This window comes from Phacochoerus africanus, chromosome 15 (assembly GCF_016906955.1).
Source record: "Phacochoerus africanus isolate WHEZ1 chromosome 15, ROS_Pafr_v1, whole genome shotgun sequence".
Taxonomy (NCBI): Eukaryota; Metazoa; Chordata; class Mammalia; order Artiodactyla; family Suidae; genus Phacochoerus; species Phacochoerus africanus.
Window position 1 is genome coordinate 40,548,599 of NC_062558.1, and position 20,647 is coordinate 40,569,245.

The 20,647-nt window shown below is 44.2% G+C and overlaps 3 protein-coding genes across 3 annotated transcripts; 2 read left to right on the plus strand and 1 right to left on the minus strand.

The window, feature by feature from the left end:
* The first annotated feature begins 5,635 nt into the window (after positions 1–5,635).
* LOC125115695 (cytochrome c oxidase subunit 6A1, mitochondrial) lies at positions 5,636–7,574 on the plus strand. The gene is made up of 3 exons (XM_047760071.1): positions 5,636–5,788; positions 5,936–6,078; positions 7,307–7,574. Exons 1-3 carry the CDS (start codon positions 5,686–5,688, stop codon positions 7,388–7,390), a joined length of 330 nt encoding a protein of 109 aa, XP_047616027.1. The 5' UTR covers positions 5,636–5,685; the 3' UTR covers positions 7,391–7,574.
* Positions 7,575–8,721: 1,147 nt separating this feature from the next.
* Positions 8,722–10,735, minus strand: TRIAP1 (TP53 regulated inhibitor of apoptosis 1). The gene is made up of 2 exons (XM_047760072.1): positions 10,545–10,735; positions 8,722–9,678 (listed from the first exon to the last, which is right to left on the minus strand). The coding sequence occupies exons 1-2, from the start codon at positions 10,731–10,733 to the stop codon at positions 9,595–9,597; spliced, it is 273 nt and encodes a 90-aa protein (XP_047616028.1). The 5' UTR covers positions 10,734–10,735; the 3' UTR covers positions 8,722–9,594.
* Positions 10,736–10,748: 13 nt separating this feature from the next.
* On the plus strand, positions 10,749–20,421 carry GATC (glutamyl-tRNA amidotransferase subunit C). The gene is made up of 4 exons (XM_047760069.1): positions 10,749–10,878; positions 10,967–11,139; positions 17,561–17,664; positions 19,745–20,421. Exons 1-4 carry the CDS (start codon positions 10,798–10,800, stop codon positions 19,795–19,797), a joined length of 411 nt encoding a protein of 136 aa, XP_047616025.1. The 5' UTR covers positions 10,749–10,797; the 3' UTR covers positions 19,798–20,421.
* The last annotated feature ends 226 nt before the right edge of the window (positions 20,422–20,647 follow it).

Below are 20,647 nucleotides of genomic sequence, written 5' to 3' on the forward strand. Positions count from 1 at the left end.
TTCAAGGATCCTGAGATCAGAGAGCCATGTTCAAAGTCTCAGGCCCCACTATCTCTGGGCAGACTCGTGGGCGGCGCCCGCACATGCGGAGCCTGCCACCCACAGGGAGAGAGCGGTACTGCCGGCGAGGGGGCCGAAGAAACCCCCGTCCATCCAGTAGCATTTCCGTCAATTATTCAGCTCCTTTTCTGCGCCAGGCAAAGGGGTCCCTGCCCGCATGACGCTTACATTCTAATGGGATGAATACCAACAGCGGAAGGGCTGGTAGCGACTTCATAGTCTGCTTTTTGTTGAAAGCCTTTGTTCTCATAGCACAAGTAACATACATTCATTATAGAAATTTTTAAAAGAAAATTAAAACACAGATGTACTTCTCTTAACAAGCAAGTATAAGGAATTCCCGTTGAGGCTTAGCAGTAAAGAACCCGCCTAGGACGTGGGTTGGATCCTTGTACATGGTAAGTGCTTAATAAATGTTGGCTAATAACTATTATCCGATTAAGTTCTTGTAATAGCTCCAATTCGCAGGTGAGACTCTAAGAGATCACTTGATTTGCCATGATTTGGTAGCTAAGTGGCTGACCCAGGACTTGAACTTGATGCTGAGGTTCATGCTGTGCCACCTCTTGTCCTAGAACCCATTACACTGTTTATAGTAACTGTTTCCTTGTCAGTCTCTCCCTCTAGACTGGATGTTCCTTGAGGGCCACTGCTGTTGCCCTAGTCCAAGGACATAGTTGAGACCTTAATTAAATGACTTAATGATGCTGAACAGCTCAGGCAAGTTATTTATCTTGTCTGATGGAAGTGGTGGTCATAGCACCCCAGCCTACGCTGCAGCATGCTTGGAAAAGTGCTTCAGTGCCTTCTCCGTGATCCAGGCCAAATGCACTTCTGTTCTGCTTTCATAGAACCTGTACCCCTCCTCTGATCATGGCAAGAATAATAGTTAACAATAATTGAGCACTTCATTGAGATTTAGGATTAGGCTTTTGGCAGACATGTATTTATTGGTCCAGGTACTGAAGAGCTCTTAGCTGGGAGAAGTCATTGTAGAAGTAGCAGGCAGGAGTTCCCGTTGTGGCTCAGTGGGTTAATAACCTGACTAGCATCCATGAGCATGCAGGTTCAATCCCTAGCCTTGCTCAGTGGGTTAAGGATCTGGCATTGCTATGAGCTGCAGGTCAAAGACGCAGCCCAGATCCCGAGTTGCTGTGGGTGTAGCCCTCAAAAGTTAAAAAAAAAAAAAAAAGAAGTAGCAGGCAGAATGCCCCAGATAAACTTTCCTCTAAGGAAACCCTGTTCTTAACTAGGTTGCTTCCCCTACTTTCATTCCAATCCCCCCATCAGCAGCTGCCCCCAGGATTGACTAGCCTGGCCAGCTCCCTGTTTCAAGGAAACAGAACACCAGAGACCTTAGTGGCTTCGGCATGAGTGTAAACATCACCAGCTGCCAGAGAAAATGACGTCAAATCCAGGCCTGGCTGGTCATGGCCTTGGGGAGACTCCCTGCACAGAGAGGCCAGATGCCCTGGGGGTCACTGTGAGAGGCAGCACAAGCTGGGAACTGTCAGCTCTGCATCTTAAAAACACATTTGATGGTTCTGTCCATTCTCAAGGACCTCGTTACTTGAAATATTTCTTTCCAAACCTACTGAAGTCAGAAATTACATAGCTCTTCCTTTTCTTGCTAATCCCTATTCAGAGCATCACATTAGCATGAACTTGACATGACGAACTCTTGGAATTTGGTGTCATTTTACCTAAAGCAAGGTCTGTATGGCTTTGAGGTTAAAAGAACTGGCTTGAGTCCCACCTTGCCTGGGTCCACTACATGCTTAATGCTTTATGACCTTGGGCAATTGCCTGCATAACTTAGAGCCTGTTTCCTTATCTGAAAAATGGGGAGAATGGTATCTATTCACAGGACCATGGTTGGGGTTAACACATGTTCGGTGAGGTCCTATCATATGCCAAGTGGTCACACTAGTGAACAAAACACTGTCCCTGCCCCCATGGTGTGTAGTGAAGAAAGGCAGACAATAAGCCAATAAATATTTAATACAGCAGATGGTGATAAGTGCCACAAAAATAGATAAGGCACATTAAGGCAGATAAGAGTATCAGGATGGGGAGAAGCCACCTCACTTCAGGGTGGTCTAGAAATGCCTTTCTGATAAGAGCTCACTTCTGAGCAGACCCGAGTGAAGTAAGGAAGCAATTCATGCAGCCGAGGAGGAAACTCTTCCAGGCAGAGAAATGAGCATGTGCAGAAGTCCTGAGGCAGCAGCATGCCTGGCACGTTCAAGGAAAAGCAAGAGGGCCGATGTAGCTGGAATGAACTGGGCAAGGGGACAGATAGACTAGATGACATCAGCGAGGCGGCTGGGGGCAAGGTATGAAGGACCTGGCAGCCCACTGTAAGGACTTTGGTTTTTTTTGTCTTTTCTAGGGCCACACCTGCGGCATATGGAGGTTCCCAGGCTACGGGTCAAATCGGAGCTACAGCTCCCAGCCTGCACCACAGCCACAGCAATGCCAGATTCGAGCCATGTCTGCAACCTATACCACAGCTCATGTCAGCGCCAGATCCTTAACCCACTGAGCAAAGCCAGGGATCAAACCTGCAACCTCATGGTTCCTAGTTGGATTCGTTAACCACTGAGCCATGACGGGAACTTCCAGGACTTTGGCATTTATTCTGAGTGAGATGGGAGCCACTGGAGGATTTTGAGTAGAGGAGGAAGATGATCTGACAGGTTCTAAGGTATCCTTCTGGCTTCCATGGCTGTCATGTAAGAAGACTGTAAAAGGGCCAGGTAGCAGGGAGACCAGCTAGGAGGCTGTTGCAATAGTTCAGGTGAGAAATGAGAATGCTTTTGATTAAATTGGTAGCAGTAGGTAGTAAGAAGTGGTCAGATTCTGGATATGCCTGAAGGAAAAGCTAGCAAGATTTGTTAATGGATTGGATATAAAATGTGTGTGAGAGAGAGAGAGAGAGAGAGAGAGAGAGAGAGAGAGAGAGAGAGAGAGGGAGGGTGGGAGGGAGGGAGGGGGGAGAGAGAGAGAGAGAGAGAGAGAGGGAGAGAGATATCAAAGATGATTCCAGGATTCCAGGAGTTCCCATCCTGGCGCAGTGGTTAACGAATCCGACTAGGAACCATGAGGTTGTGGGTTCGGTCCCTGCCCTTGCTCAGTGGGTTAAGGATCCGGCGTTGCCGTGACCTGTGGTGTAGGTTGCAGACGCGGCTCGGATCCCGCGTTGCTGTGGCTCTGGCATAGGCCAGTGGCTACAGCTCCGATTAGACCCCTAGCCTGGGAACCTCCACATGCCGCAGGTGCAGCCCAAAGAAATAGCAAAAAAAAAAGACAAAAAAAAAAGATGATTCCAAAGTGTTTAACTTGAATGGAGTGGCCGTTTACTGAGGTGAGGAAAACAGTTTATGTAACGTGCTTAGCATAGATACAGGCATGAAATAAGTGCTCAGTAAATATTAGCTATTCTTTCTATTGATGATTTTGGTTTCCTGGGCTGTCTAAACGCAGTCACCCAAGGCTTTGCAAATGTTATGCATACCTGGCAATAACATCATAGGCATCATGCCTGAGTATGTACTGTGACAGACAGAATCTTTAATGAGCAATACCACCCTGCAAGATGTATGAAAGTCCTTTGGGAAAGAAAACATTTGTTGAGTTTTTAAAATATTACAGGCATTGGATATTTTTCACTTAATCCTGTCTCTACCACTGAATTATACATTTCATGAGAGAGCTTCTAGCTCTTGGATACTACTGTATACACCTGGCACACAGTAGCCACCATCATTAATATTTATTAAATGAACCATCATTATTATTATGGATAGCGGTTGAGTAACTTCTCCAGGTGGAGATATTCTTAATAAATTATTATTTGTTGGATAAAGGGATGAATAAGTGCATACTATATTCCCACTAAGAGAGGAGGAACAACTGGGGGCAGACCAGATTTGGACTCAGGATTTCCTGATCCTCGAGCTTGGACCATTTCCATAGCTACATTGTGGGGCCTCACAGCCTCTTTGGCTGTGTTCGAGGATGCCTAGGGATTTGACTATTCTAATTACACCATAACATGCAAAAACCCAGGCTACTCAGAGAATGAAAGACCAGATTGTGAAGCTTTAGTAATATGATCCTAATTTTTGTTTTTGTGAAACCGGAGGACCTCAAAGCATTCATTTTATCTAACTTGCTCAAGGTCATACAGGCTGTAAGGGAAAGAAACAAAACGTGAACCCAGTCTTCCAGTGCCAGAGTCCCTGTCTAATACTCTATATAGGGATTCTTAATCTGGGGCACAGGACTCTTAGAGGGGCCGTGGATGTACTTTCTAGTGCCTTCTTCTCCCAACACTGTGTGCTTAAACTCTGTGTTCTTAGAAGGAAAAGGATTCATAGCTTTCATCATAATCTTAAAAGAGCCTGTGGTCAAAAAGTTTACCTTCAGAGTTCCCGTTGTGGCACAGCAGAAACAAATCCAACTAGTAACCATGAGATGGAGGGTTCCACCCCTGGCCTCACTCAGTTGGTTAAGGATCGGGCGTCAATGTGAGCTGTGGTGCAGGTCGCAGCCGAGACTCAGATCCTGCGCTGCTGTGGCTGTGGTGTAGGCTGGCAGTTGTAGCTCTGATTTGACCCCTAGCCTGGGAACCTCCATATACTGCGGTTTCGGCCCTAAAAAGCAAGCAAGCAAACAAAGAAAAAGATTATCTTCACTTTATCTTATGTATCTATTTAAAATCTTTATTTGTAAAACTGCTTTTAAATGAGTAGAAGGAAGAAAAAAGAGTGGGAAAGAATTGTAGAGATCAGCTATAACAGATGACATTTTTTTCTTCCCGTTGCTATTTGTTCATTCACACACTCATTCATTCATTCAACAAACTTGTGTTGAGCACATGCTACTGGCTAGACAGGATTCCTGAGTCTGCGAATGCTGCATCGGCAAAATCTTTGTCCTCCCTAATAGAATATAAAATCTGTGATGCCGACAAAATAAAGATATGACAATTATTTTGTCCAAGTGCCCTGAAAAAAACAGGGCAGAGTCAGAGAGGATGGGGAGGAGGGTAAATGGAATTTGTTTTTTTTGGGTTTTTTTGGCCGCTCCGTGGCATTTGGAGTTCCCAGGCCAGAGATCAGATTCGAGCGGCAGCTGTGACCTAAGCCACAGCTGTGGCAACGCCGGATCCTTAACCCACAATGCTCTGCCAGGGATCGAACCTGTCTCCCAGCGCTCCCAAGACGCCGCTGATCCCATTGTTCCACAGAGGGAACTCTGGAAATGGCATTTTAGATAGGGTGATTTGCGCTAGGAATCTCCAGTTACTGTGCACGGATTTCATTGAAGGGAGCGATCTAGGATGCCAGAGTGTGCCCAGCAAAGCTTTCTTTTGCTCTTGACCTCACCCGTGTGCTGATGGTGGAGAGAAACCAGATACTCTCAGGAGTACAGAGCACATGCTCCCTCGAACTCCGCGGCTGGCTGCTTTCGGACAAGGACTCTGGACTCGGAGGACAGTGCGCAGGCTCTTTGGGACTAGGCACCGCCCAATAGGAACTTCCTTTTGAGGTTGTGGTCCCGCCCCCCCAGCCCTTCTTTCTGCTTCCGCTTCCGGCGCCGAAGTGATCTAGGTCGAAAATGGCGGCAGCTGCTGGGTCCAGGGTGTCTGGGCTGCTACGTCGTTCCCAGCTGCAGCTGAGGCGGCCTATGTCGAGTAGTGCCCATGGCGAGGAGGGCTCAGGTACTGGTACTGGGGTCGCGGAGCGGGCCTCAGCCCCACTCGAGCGAAGAGCGGCGGATCTATGACCTTGGCTTGAGGCCTTGAGGGAGGGAGGTGAGACTCGGGGCGGGTCCCCGCCAGGCCTGAGTGGTCGTGCCCCCTCTGCAGCTCGCATGTGGAAGACCCTCACCTATTTCGTGGCACTCCCCGGGGTGGGAGTGAGCATGCTGAACGTCTTCCTGAAGTCGCACCACGCAGAGGAGGAGAGACCCGAGTTCGTCCCCTACCCCCATCTTCGCATCAGGTCCAAGGTACCCCTTGCAGTCTCTTCACCTCTTATTCCAAAGCCCTTAGGCCTAGTTCTTCATTCTCTAAAAGCGTGGGTGTTGGGCGTGTAGAGTTTCTCATTTAATCCTCTCAAACACATTGTCGTTTATTATTATTTTTTTCAAACAGAATTTTCTCCAGTTTTACAGAAGGATAACTTGAGACTGGGGGGGCGGGGGTTCACGGCTCAGTTTTCTTCAAGGTCATACGGTAAATGCCCTTCGGTTTTCCTTTTTCCGAGTCATCCCACCCTTTGCCTTCTGATGCTGTTCTGAAACAACTGTCCGTTGTGCAAAACTTGGAGGTTTGGGAAACTCCCTTAGATTGGCAAAGTCAGAAGGGGTTCATTTCTCTAAGACCTGGGCATCTGACATTTACTAGCTGCATAAGGAGGAGAGTGACAGCTTCTGTTCCTCTCCTTTACGCTAGTTATCATCCCAACTATTTCATCTTTTGGCTGTCAATGTAGGTGTAATAATGTATTTTACATTACTTCCTGTATTTTTAACAAGAGCACTGTCTTTGAGCACCACTCCCACTCTTGTACAATAGACTTAGAAGCCATACAGCAAAGTTTCTTAACCTCAGTACTATTGACATTTGGTACCAGATAATTCTTTTGGGGGCAAGGGGCTCTGCTGTGAGTTACAGGATGTTTAACAGCATCCTTGATCTCCATCCACTAGGTGCCAATGGTATCCCCCACCACCTCCGGTCTCCTGGAGATACTGGCCTGTGTCTCCAGAGGGGCAAAATCATTCCAGGTTGGAAACCTCTGCCCTAGAGCAATCAATGCTTTTCAAAAGTAGCATGCAAAATAACAGGGTAGTTTGCAGTTTCCAATCCAGAGATTTGTTTCAAGTCCAGAAATCCTCATTCAAGTGAACATCTCCTCCCCTATACCCACCTCTACCATTCTGATACAGGTGATGGAATGATTGCATTTTCAGAAACAGCGCTGATGTACAGTTATCAGTGAGAGGCTTATGAATAGTGAACTTGAGCTTGCTCTTCCCTACTATTTTGTGGGCTCCCTGGAATTTATAAGAGCTCCCTTAAGTTACTGGAGGACTGAACTATGCCAGTAGTTAAAGAACTAATTTCCATTTTGTTTTTGTGTATTATCTGTTGCTTTCCTTATTTTAAGTAGTTCATGGCAGTGCTGGTTCTAAACTTTTCTGGAATTGCCTAATTGACGTCTTCACTCCACAGCCCTTTCCCTGGGGAGATGGTAACCATACCCTATTCCATAACCCTCATGTGAACCCACTTCCAACTGGCTATGAAGATGAATAAAGAGAACCTGGACCACTACCCAGTGGGGACCACAGCACTGGTTTGGACCATTACTCTGCACCCATGGACCAGAAAAGTATATGGGACCTTAGGCTTACCTTGTATCCAGTGATGACCATTATACTGATCTTCCATACCTTTGCTTATGGCAAGAGATGGCTTAAATAAATAACCTAAGTCATGAGCTGAGAGTTGCATTCTTTGGTGGTGTTTTTCCCTCAGAAATTAGCAGTAATGTTATCTCTGTTTCTTCAGTGAAGGTCTGTGGCTACTCTTTAGTCAGGTCCAGTTCAGACTTTTGAATAACAATGTTTGTAACAAGTCAGTCTTTGGTTTCTTCTGCCTACGGTGGGTAAAGCAGAGATCACATGTGGAGCTAATTAAAGGCCAAATTGGGGTCCTGGCAGACTTTGGGTGGCAGAGACACCAGCATTTGCTAAGGGATAATCCCTAAAGGCACATAGTTTTCTCCAAAAAGTGTCAGGCTCTCATCTTAGGTTATCTCTTAGCATCCTGAAGGCTGGAAGGGTCAGAAACTTTTGGAGAAATAAAGGCAGTATGACGCATTTCTGCATATAGTACTGGCTTTGTTTGTTTCTGTAATTAAAACCTTACTGTAGCCATAAGAATTAGAAGAAACAATAGTAATAGTTATAAAATCACCTGAAAAGAGCAATTAGGATTTCCTCTTCAAAATTTTAAAAGTAGCTGAAATAGATGGAGTCACTTTATGGGTAGGGTAAAGTCAAAATAGTATGAGGAACAATCAGGAAAATTTTATCCCTCAGTGGCAGTTACAGTAAAATTTGTTTTACTTTCAAAACAGTTTTATAAGATTCAAGAGGCTACAAAGTTTTGACTGGCTTGTAGCCAGGCTTAGTTCAGGACTTCATCTTGCTGCCTGGCCTCCCTCAGAGGGTTCCAAGTATCTTCCATATAATGGACCTTAACCTCAAAATGTAAATGCAGAGTGTATTGCAATGACATTAAGGACCTGGTCACATTAAATATGAAGTTATTAATTGGTAAAGTGGAAAGGGGATAATAGAATCTAGGCCTTCTGTAAATCAGGTTTCATACTACCTGGGCACATGTAAAAAAACTGAACCTGACAGTTTTTAGGTGCAATTATGTAAACATTTTAAGGAGATATTGTAGTATATCAGTGAGGTTTCCAGTTGCTATACCGTACTACCTACCTAGCTTAGATAAATCTTCACTTTTAAGTTATAAAACATATAAGCTCCTCCCCCCTCCCAGTGTATGTATGAAATATGTGCAGTTACAGAGCCATAGATGTTCCATAAGGTGCACTGAGTTCCAGGGGCAAATGATGGTAGAAACGAATATTACAATTTATTCCATCTTCATGATTACAGGCATTACAGGGCAGGGTGAGTAAACAAGGCAGATAAAGCAAACTTTTCTTCTTCCACTTAACCAGATGCAGCATTTTGGCATTTTTGATACACAGGTTGACTTAATACACAGATTTACAGATTTAAGTTGAAAGCTGTCAACAGCAAAGCTTTGTGATTTAGGATCTCCCTCCATAGCTTCTCCAAGGATCTTAATTCCTGAACCATACCATGGGCTCTGAAATGGTGTTCACAGCAGCATTCTTTAAGCTTTCACATCTTAATAGGAGATCTGACACCTCTTATTAAGGCAGGGGACTGTTAAAAGCTGGCTTCTTCTTTGATAACCCAGCCCACCAGCAATCTTCAGTTAAATTATTATACCAAAAATAAAACTGCTGGGAACCCTTTCCAGAGCATCAGCTCCCTGAGAGAAAGGAGATTATAACAAGTTGCTTCCATGAAAAATTACCCCAGCACAGTGTACATATATAAAGTTCTTTGCAGCATAACTCAAGAGGTCAGGCAACCATGATCATCTCGACAATCTTAACTACATTTACATAAGAGATATATTTAAAACTGATCCCAGACAGGTATTGCGACCATAATCCCAAATAATCCCATCATTTAGCACACGAGTTCCTGGTGAGATGCCAAAGCCAGAAATCTAAGCAAAGAGTGATGGCTCATCATCTTTTACAAGTGAAAGAAAAATATCAGGAAGGAAACTCCTCCCTCCTAAACTCATCAAATAGATCCGCTATCTTCATCACTTTAATTGACACAATCCAGGGTCTTCAATTTCCCGATTTGAGGAGTCCATTTTCAAGGTGACTGTCAAGGTCAAGAAGAGCTTTCAGGCTTTTCTTTGCCATGGCCCATGAACTCCAGTCCTTCAATGGGAATTTCCTTCTCCTTTATTGCTTTCTGATGGGAGAAAACAAATGCTAAAGATCTACATGAAGCCTGAGGACCAAGTTTTATCAATATGATGGTACAAAAGTCAATCTGACTGGACCAAACAAACCCCATACTTTTGAACATAAGTGAGATTAAGTGTAAGATGAGAGAGACTGGAAAGAGTTGTGTCGTCAAAATTCAGAAGTGGAATTTTAAACAGTATCACCACTCTTGTGACAGATATAAGTTAAATCAGTTCCAGGACTTAAGTAACTGAGCAAGCCTCACTTTCCTAAGTGGGAGAAAGCAACTCCACATGGAATTAATTGCTTAAGTTTTTAAACTAACTGTGAGTGCCTTGCCCAGGGCTGTTGTTACAATTCAAAGCAGTTTCACATTCTTTGAGCTGGAATAAAAATTTGCTGGCTAGAGAGATAAAACAGACCAATGGAGGGGTAATAACAACGAAAGAGACTCTCCATAATATCTTAACAGGCCAGAAAGCTAACACTCGGTCTCGATCGCAGCAACTATGGAAAATGCACAGTTCAAGGAAACTTGATCCCAGACTAATCACTTCCTATTTCTGGTTGCGAGTGTTCCACGCCTACAATGCAAGTAACTATGCCCACTTTGCAAGTTTAGGTTGCGCATAAACCAAAGAATGTTAATGGGCTCCGTAAAAAGTAAAGCGCAGCAAAAAATATTTAACTTTGTCATTCGGAGAGATATCAGGTGACCTTGGTGGTGACGGTAGAGAACTCCTGCCAATAGTCTCATCGAGGCTTTCCCTCGCCCTGTCCATCCTCACCCCTCAAGATAAGATGGCCCAGGACACCGCAGAGAGAAGCCGGGGCCTGGGGTAGAGGCGAAGGGGCCCGGGCAGCGCTCACCTGAACACATTGCTGGTAGCGTTTGAAGAGGTCAGTGCACGGGTCACCGGAGCCCTCCCCCTTGAGGAACTTCTCGGCAAACCAACGATTGAAGCACTGGTCATACTCGCGCTTCATGTCGGTGCAACCCTCCCCTACGCTGTTCATGGCGTCGGCGACAGCGGCGGTGACGGCGCTCTCGGATGTCATCACTTTTAAGCGCGTCGCTCGGCTTTACGTAGAGGACGCACTACGGAGGCCGAGCAGGAGAGAAATGTGGGCGCGGGCTGTGTGGCTGGGCCTTCGGGCCTCGGCGGGCGCGTTCCGGGGCTTCACCTCCAAGGCGGATCTTCAGGTAAAGACCAGAGCGTCTAGTCCTTGCTAAAGCCGGGCGGGAGGCGGAGCAGACCCCATCCATGACCCCGCCCTCCTCATCGCCCCAGGGAAGTGGCCGGATTACGGCCGAGCTGGTGGAACATTTGGAGCGACTAGCGCTTGTGGACTTCGGCAACCAAGAGGCCGTGGCGCGGCTGGAGAAAGCCATTGCCTTCGCCGACCGGCTCCGCGACGTGGACACGGACGGGGTGGAGCCCATGGACTCAGTCCTGGAGGACAGGTAAGCTCGCTCGCGGCGGTAGAGATTAGTGTCCCAATTCATAGAGGGGAAAAGAGCCTTAGGGAGATGCAAGAACTTGCCCACGGTCACCCCGCGAGTAAGTACTTTCACTCTTTACCTTGTTCGTTGTGGATCCTTTCCCTCCCTTTTATTTATTTTTGGCCGCCCCCGCGGCATGTTGAATTTCCCCGGGGTTAGAACCCGGCGGCAGTTCCGACCTGCATCAGAGCTGGGGTAACGCCGGATCCTTAACCCCTTGCACCACAGGGGAATTTACAGTCACTCCCAGGGTAACTAGGAACGAAATCCGAACTGCGAAGCTTGACTTTCGAGGCCCGATTTAAGAATCCCTTCCTATCACTCCGACGTACTGCTTTTATCACTCTAACCACATTGGTTTCATTACTGTTTCTCCACACTCCAGATTCGTTTCTCCTCTAGAGTCTTTGCGCTTGCTATTCCTTTTGTGGATAGTCTGTCTCCTTGGCGTGTTTTAGCCTTTCCTGACCACTTCAAATACCTCACACCTTCCCGTCACTAACTCCTTATCCTGTGGGTTTTCTTCTAATATTTTTCTTATCTTATTTTCGTTGATTCGTAATATTTGTTACTAGAATGTGAGTTCATGTTTGACTTATTACTGCTGGATTCCTGTATCAAAATTTTTTAATGACCATATTTTCTGATCTAGTGGCTCCCTATGGAAGTATTTTTGAAAGTGCATCAAGATGTTTGCACAAGTATGCAATTCTGTTTATAATACAAAATAACAGAAAAGAAGCAAAATGCCCCTGAAACAATCTAAGTGTCCTTCATGACTAAATACATCATCATACACTGGAATATTTGGCAGTTAAAAATAATGAGGGGTTCTGATTGTGGCTCAGCAGGTTAAGAACTAGTGTTCATGAGGATGCTGGTTTGACCCCTGGCCTTGCTCAGTGGGTTAAAGATCTGGCGTTGCTGTGAGGTGTGGTGTATGTATGTAGGTCTCAGACATGGCTCAGATCCCAAGTTGCTGTGGCTGTGGCTGTGGCTGTAGCATAGGCCAGCAGCTGCAGCTCCAATTTGACCCCTAGCCTGGGAACTTCCATATGCCACAAGTGCAACCCTAAAAAGTAACCCCCCCCAAAAAAAACCCATAAAAAACCAAAAAGAACCCCCAAATGTCTAAGAGGGCAGAGTAGTAACAATAATCCAAATGATGAAATAGTGTAATGCAATGGGAGGGCAGGTCTTTGACAAAAGGGTGCAGCCTCTACCCACCTCTACCAATTTTGCCAAATCTTAATATATTTTTAAATAAGATGTTCTTTTGGAGGTGTTTTCATTTTTTTGTTTTTTGTCTTTTTTTTTTTAGGCCCTCTCCCATGGCATATGGAGGTTCCCAGGCTAGGGGTTGAATGAGAGCTGTAGCTGCTGGCCTACACTACACCCACAGCAACACCAGATCCAAGCCTCGTCTGCAATCTGCACCACAGCTCACGGCAACACTGGATTCTTAACTCACTGAACGAGGCCAGGCATTGAACCCACATTCTCACAGATACTAGTTGGATTTGTTCCTGCTGTGCCACAGTGGGAACTCCCATTAATTCTAATACATGTTGATCTATTTCAAGCAGATTCCTTTTTGCTTTGGAAGTTGGTTAATTTTTCTGGTTATATCAGTTAAGTTTTCCTTGACATTATCATCTGGTTCATGATTTTCCATCTTGAGCCTTACACTCTCCATCCCATAGTCACTGCCTCTGGGTCTTCTTCAGCCATGCTAAGGTTCACTCCAACCTTTGCTCAACTTGGCTAGGTGCAGCCATCCTTGGCTGTCATGTGACACCTGAAGTGGGTCAAAGATGTTCTTTTTCAAAAAGCAGACTTATTTGCTGTTTGGGACTGCAGCTTGTTAGGAATAATGCATATGTAGCTTATAAAGACAGGAGCAGTCTATAGCTCTGTCCTAGCCTTTTCCTGATGGAATTTTAAAAAATAAACTCCTGGTACAGGAGAAAGATTAGTTCCCTTTAGTCAGTACCATTAGGGAGAACCACACCTATCAGAAACCATAACCTTCATGTAAAGTGCTTGCTAGCCTCACGTTCTCACTTGTATTTGATTCCTTCAGATCCTCTATTTTGTAATCTGATGCTTAAATCTAGGGAGGTTAACCACTTTGCCCAAAGTTGCACAAATTTTTTTTTTTCCTTTTATTCTTTTAGGGTCTCACATGCAGCATATGGAAGATCCCAGGCTAGGAGGTGAATTGGAGTTGCAGCTGAGGCCTACCCCACAGCCACAGCAATGCTGGATCCAAGCCTCATCTATCTGACCAGTGCCACAAGTTCCAGCAGCACCAGATCCTCAATCCACTGAGCCAGGCCAGGGACTGAACCTGCAGCCTCAGGGATGCTATGTCAGTTCTTAACCCCCTGGGCCACAATGGTAACTTCTACAGTGTTCCAAAACAGAAATCTGATGTCATTCTCCCACCTAAGACCTACAGGTGGCTCCCAGTGCTCTTTAGGATAAAGAGAACTTCACCACAGCCTAGGGAATATCATTTAACCAAGCACCTGCCCACTTCTTCAAGACAGTGCTTTCCCAGAACTCTCTATTCTTTTCCCTTGTTAGAATTCTGGGCTCTTGCCTTTACCTTCATCTTGTCCCATACACTCCTTTTTTTTCACCTACCTAATTTCCTTAATTTTTCAGATTTCAACTGCCAATTCCTCAAGGAAGTTTTCGTTCTTCTATATTGAGCCAGGTTACCTTTTAGGACCTGTGGCCTTCATGATATTCAAAGAGCTGTAATTTTTCATGTATTTATACATCTATTTAACTGATATTTGATTCTCTGCCCCTCTCCCACTGCTCATCCACGTCTCAGGGAGCATGTCTGTTGTTGTTCATCTTCATCTAGCACTGAGCAGACACTCAGTAAACATTTGTGGAATGTTCTTTATTAAGATCTATGTTGTGGCTCAGCTGGTTAAGAACCCAACACTAGTGTCTTTGGGGATGGGGGTTCAATCTCTGGCCTCACTCAGTGGGTTAAGGATCTGGTGTTGCCATGAGCTGTGGTGTAGGCTGCAGATGAGGCTGGGATCTGGTGTTGTTATGGCTGTGGTGGAGGCTGGGACCTGCAGATCAGATTTGACTCCTAGCCTGAGAACTTACGTATGCCGTGGTTTGGCCCTAAAAAGAAAAGTCTATGGGAAAGGAGGGCATAGAAGCGCAAAGGGGAGTCAGAATGTCCCATTTCCCAAGTCATCTAGTGGAGAACTGTAAAGAAATGGAGCATTACTCAGAGAAGAGTTTGTGGGAAAGATGAAGACAGATTTGGATCTGGTAACTGGAATAGTGACTCGGTATTCAGTGTTTTGCAATTTTGCCATAAGGTAGGGAATCATTTTGGGATAATGATTCCATTTTAGATGTAACAGTTCTAGGATTTTCATGGTTTGAATATACTGCCTTCACTGACATTTGAAATGGAACCCATTTACATGAAGACAAGTGTTAAAAGTTTTAGGTGTTAGCCACACTATCTGTAAAGGCCCTGACTGGCTAATAGAAATCTCTTAGCATATTAATAATCTTTTTTTTTTTTTTTGGTCATACCCACAACATATGGAAATTCCTGGGCTAGGGACTGAATCCGAGCTGCAGCTGTGACACATGCCAAAGCTACGGCAATGCCAGATTGTTAACATACTGCACTGCACTAGGGATGGAACCTACACCTCTACAGCGACCCAAGCCGCTGCAGCTGGCTTATTAACCCACTGTGCCATAGTGGGAACTCCTTTATCATTTGTTTTGAGCTAAAAAGCATTAGTGTGCTTATGTACCAGGCATTAAAATTTTATATATGCATTACATCTCAGTTAATCACATATAACCCCAAAAGGTAAATACTAGTATCTGTTTTATAGATGAAGAAACTAAGGCTCAGAAAGATTATGTAATCTGCCAAAATTTCACAGGTAGTAAGAGGAGAATACAGGACTTGGAACGCAGAGCTTCTCTCAAATACTGTTCTAGATATGCCATCTAAAGTCAACCCTGAGAGGACTTCTGTCGTGGTGCAGTGGAAATGAATCTGACTAGGAACCATGAGGTTGCAGGTTCGATCCCTGGCCTGCTCAGTGGGTTAAGGATCTGGCATTGCTGTGAGCTGTGGTGTAGGTCAAAGACGAGGCTCGGATCTGACATGGGTGTGGCTGTCGTGTAGGCCAGCAGCTGTAGCTCCGATTAGACTCCTAGCCTGGGAACCTCCACATGCCACAGGTGCTACCCTAAAAAGCAAACAAAAACAAAACAGAGAAGTGTGGGTTTATTCTAGTAACAACACCATGTTAAATAGTAATTAGGTGGAAATGTGATATTTAAAGAGGTACATTTCATTTTTCTGGAAATGTCACTTAATAGGAAACCTAATTACCAAATGAGTGAACGAATCAATTGCTACCTACTGTTGGGAAGCAGTAGCTCTTAACCACATCTTAGGAGTAGTACAGTCTTTTGTCAAAATCTCCAAGCACCCAGGAACAATTAGCTTCCAGACCCTAGGAGTAGGCATGTTGTGTGTGGTTATAGCAGGTTTAGTGCATAGGCATTCCCTGAATGGGTGGTGGGGATCCAAGTGTACCTGAGGTGCATGAACTCATTTCTGAAAGGAGCTGATATTCAACACCCACCTCTTATTGCCATGAGAGTGTAAGCCCAGCACTACTAGATCTTTTTAAACATTCATTTAATCTTTCCAGCAATTCTCTGAAGCATTTTACAAATAAACTGATAACATGAAAGAAAAAGTAACTTGCATACAGGCCACATTGTGGCTCTGGGGTTTGGATTCAGCAATGATTCAGGGGCCTAAGTTCTTTGCCATTTTTGCTATGTTGCCCAACAGAAATATAAACATAAAGTCCAATAGTTACCTTCATAGATGATTTTTATTTTTGTTCTCCAGGTTTCCTTAAATGAGTATGAGTCCATAACCTCATACGGTTAAAAAGAAAAAATCAAGTACAACATTCACTTTTTTGGCAAGAAACTGAAGGTCTAGAAGATCATACTTGTTTAGGGCAACACATTTAAGACAGTGCCAGCTCCTGGAATAAACTCCAACTGTCCACTCTTAGCACCATTTGAATACATGTTTATTGTGTCTCGTCCTAGGCTGGGTGCCCCAAAGAAAACAGAACCAATCCTTTCCTAAAAGAATCTTAACATTACAACTTGGCCCTCTATGCAGCCTCTACGCAGATGTTCATGTCACATCCTTGCTCCACTGTCCTATTAGGTTGAGCCCTCAGCTTGTCTGGCTCAAAGCAGAAAGACACTGGCTGCTCCCCATCAGTGATTTAGCAGACTGCTTATTTTTCAGGCCAAGTATCTGGGAGCAGGCTCAAGCCTCCTATCACACACTTTTTTGTTTCTGTTTTTGTTTTTGCTTTTTAGGGGCCACACTAGCTGCTTGTGGAGGTTCCCAGGCTAGGGGTCAAATCAGAGCTACAGCTTCTGGCCTACACCACAGCCACAGCAATGTAGGATCTGAGCCGCATCTGTGACCTACACCACAGCTCCCAGCAATGCCAGATCCTTAACCCACTGAGCAAGGCCAGGAATCAAACCTGTGTCCTCATGGATACTAGTTGGGCTTGTTACTGCCAAGCCGCAATGGGAACTTCCTGTCATGCACTTTGAAACCTTAGAACAGTAGTAAAGCCCCACAGATGTGTCCAACTTCTGTTCAGTTTCACTAGTTTGCCATCTGGATACTTTAATAAAACTATTAGGCACTAAGAAGATTCTTAAGCTGTGTTTGTGGTACATCTTACAAGGCAGGTACTTACACCCACAAAGGTGGCTGCAATGGAAAAAGCACTCATCTTAGGGGAACCAGAGTTGGTTCTCAGGCCTGTCACTTAGGAGCTTAAGTCATTTATAACCACTTTTGAGCAAGTTTCTGCACCTGCCTGGAAGTCCATTTCCATCCACCCAATCCAGCTATTTCTTAACTGTGGCAAAGGAATGATATTACCTATTCTGAATACATGTTCCTCACCCAGGCTGGGTTAGGTTCCCTTTTCAATTCCCTTGGCAAGCACTGCTTACCTCTTAAGATTTAACTGACTTTTACCTATCTCCACCAAAAGCGACTTACACATAGTAATCAGCAAAAAATATTTATTAAACATATCAATCCTAAGGAATAATTACTACTTACCTCACAGGGTTGTTGGGAGAATCTGTAAACTATACTGTTATTTGCTCTACCACTGACCACAGTGCCTCCATCTTTGAGCAGATACTCTAACCCAAAGTGCTGCTCCTTTGTTTTCTCCTTCTCGACCCTCTCTACCTTACCATAGAAGCCCTGTTCTGAGAAGGTAACCTTAAACTTCTGGTTTTGTAGATGTCTGTACCTGAGATCCGACAATGTGGTAGAAGGCAACTGTGCTGAAGAACTACTACAAAACTCCCATCGAGTTGTGGAGGAGTATTTTGTGGCCCCCCCAGGTATGTGTTGCCCAGAATGGCTTCACAGACTGTCCCACAGTAAACTAAGAATATAACCCAGACTGTCTATGTGAAAGCACTTTAAAAAGTATAAAGTAGCAATAGATGAAGGTAGTCAAAAGGTATAAGCTTCCAGTTATAAGTGAAGTAAGTCCTGGGGATGTAATGTCTGGACTCTATAGTTAACAATACTGAATATCTGAAAGTTGCTAAGAGTAGACATTAAAAGTTCTCATCACAAGAGAAGAAATTGTAACTATGAGATGATAGATGTTAATTAATCTTATAGTAACCATTTTGCAATATATACATATATCAAATCATTGTGTTGTATGCCTTAAACTTATACAATGTCACATGTCAATTATATTTTACATGTCGATTATATCTCAATAAAACTGGAAACAACAAACAAACCAGGAATGGGAGACCATTTTCTCAGAGAACCTGGACATCTGGCATTTTGTGTGCTATTTTAAGTGTATGATAACTAATTCAAGATTTTAAAAAATAAAATACCTTGCAAATAAAACATACCTGCAAGCTAGACACTGCCTGTGTATCATCAATTTGCATATCCTAGTGTAGAGATTTGCATGTTTAAATTTCTCTGTAACTATTAGTTTTTATTTTTTCATTTTTGGCTACCCCAAGGCACATGGAGCTCCCAGGCCAGGGATCAGAGCTGAGCTGCAGCAGTGGCAACGCCAGATCCTTAACCCACTGTGCCGGGCTGGGGATCGAACCTGCATCCCACTGCTCCCAAAAAGGCCACTGATCACGTTATGCCACAGCAGGAGCTCCTACAAATATTTTAAGTGGAAACTTTAAAATAACCCTGGGCCAGTAATAAAACCCAGAACCTTAGGTGGTTTGAACTGTTGATGGGTGAGTCCTCAGAGCTACTGCACCCCTCTGGACATTTGGGGATGGGACTAACCACTCCAGGTAGATGGCTTTCCAAGTGCCAACTTCAAGTTCTTCAGAGGAGAACCATCCTGAGAAGCCTCCAGAGATACACATCAGCCCTCTAGCTCAGGAATTCTCTCTTTGATCAAGACCAACCAGTTAAAGGAAAGCTCTGGTTGAAGCAAGGATGGGAAGGAAAGCTAAAAGATACATGTGCTTAACTCTTAATCATGCCTCTCATTAACTAAACCACTTTAGTTAACTGTGGAGAGAAATAAGATTTTATAATCTCTCAACTCATTCTGATAGTTGTTGCCATTTCAGCAGACGTATCTGTTGATCACATATGCTATTTCTCAAATAGGACCTTGTGTCAGAATATGCATCTTGGGGAGTTCTTGCTGTGGTGCAGTGAGTTAAGAAGCTGACTGCAGCAGTATGGGTTTGATCCCTGGCCCAGCAGCACAGTGGGTTAAAGGACCCAGTTGCAGGTGCAGCTGGGATTCAGTCCCTAGCCTGGGAACTTCCATATGCTTCTGGTGCAGCCATTAAAAAGAAAAAAATTTTTTCTTTTTTCTTCTTTTTGTCTTTTTGGGCAGCACCCTCAGCATATGGAGTTCCTAGGCTAGGGGTCCAATCGGAGCTGTAGCTGCCGGCCTACACCACAGCCACAGCAACACCAGATCCGAGCCACGTCTGCCACCTACACCACAGCTCAGCAACTCTGGATCCTTAAGCCACTAAGCAAGGCCAGGGATCCAACCTGCGTCCTTATGGATGCTAGTCTGGTCCTTAACCACTGAGCCATGACGGGAACTCCAAAAAGAAAAATTTGTGTCTTGGGACAAACTGAGTTTACAATCATAATCTCTCTTTCCTCTCCCACATGCATGCATAAAAATGACAAATTAAACTATCTGCTACTTACTGAAAATGTGCACTCAAAAAAACTAACACAACACTGTAAATCAACTGTACTTCAATTAAAAAAATATATATATATTCAGAGTAAAAAAAAGTATCTGTGAACCATGGTTCTTAAAGCTTAATAACTACACTTATTTATATTGCTTATTTTTCATGACAAACCATGTGGTAAGTTAGCTCAGTGTAGAGCCGGTTGGGAAGCAGGCTTAACTAAAAATTCCTTTTTGTTATTGTTTTCAAACAGGTAATATCTCTTGGTCAAAGCTGGATGAAAAAGAGCCCTTCTCATTCCGCTGAGTACTCTTCTGGGAAGGAGTGTTCTATGAACATGTGGAAGGACAACAACAGTATTTTGTTATTATGAACGCAAATATTCCCACTTCCTTCAGTCACCTGGAAAAAAAATTGATGGTTAGGCATTTTTTAGTAAATGACTCTTCTGAAGACCGACTTGGGAAAGATCTAGCCAAAGAGTTCCTGATGCTAGTGGAAGTAGAAGGTATTGCCGATTTCCGAGGAAATGGATCAAGTATTTACTCACAGGCCATTAAGTATGGACAGCTTGATCCCTTCCCTCAAAAGACTGTCTACCAAGCTGTACTTAAAGTGACCTTTTTTGTTTATGTAACTGTTAGACACTGCATCTGATCACTGTGTTGACAGCCTGAGCTATCCTTTTCAGACTGTCAACTTGAGCAGCCTTTTACTTTTACTGAACATACTTAAATTTGTTCCAGGGTACCCACCTTCTTCCAAGCAGAGGGCTGACTTTCTGCTGAGGTTAAAGGAGTAGGGGGGCAGCTTTAGGAGGTAGGTGATAGATATGTATATAGCCTTCATGGTTGTGATTTCATACCTGTATACTTAACCCCAAACTCATTGAATTGTATACATTAAATAAGTACAGCATTTTACAGATAATTATATTTCAATAAAGTATTTTTCTTTTTTTTTTTTTAATGTAGCCCTGGGCCTGCAACAGAGTAGGCCCCCAGTTCCATGATTACTGAACTTAAGCAGAATCCAAGATAGTGGGGATTTTTTTTGTTCTGGGTTTGTTTATTTTTTGTCTTTTTAAGGCTGCACCCAGGGCATATGGTAGTTCCCAGGCTAGGGGTTGAACCAGAGCTGTAGCTGCCAGGCTATA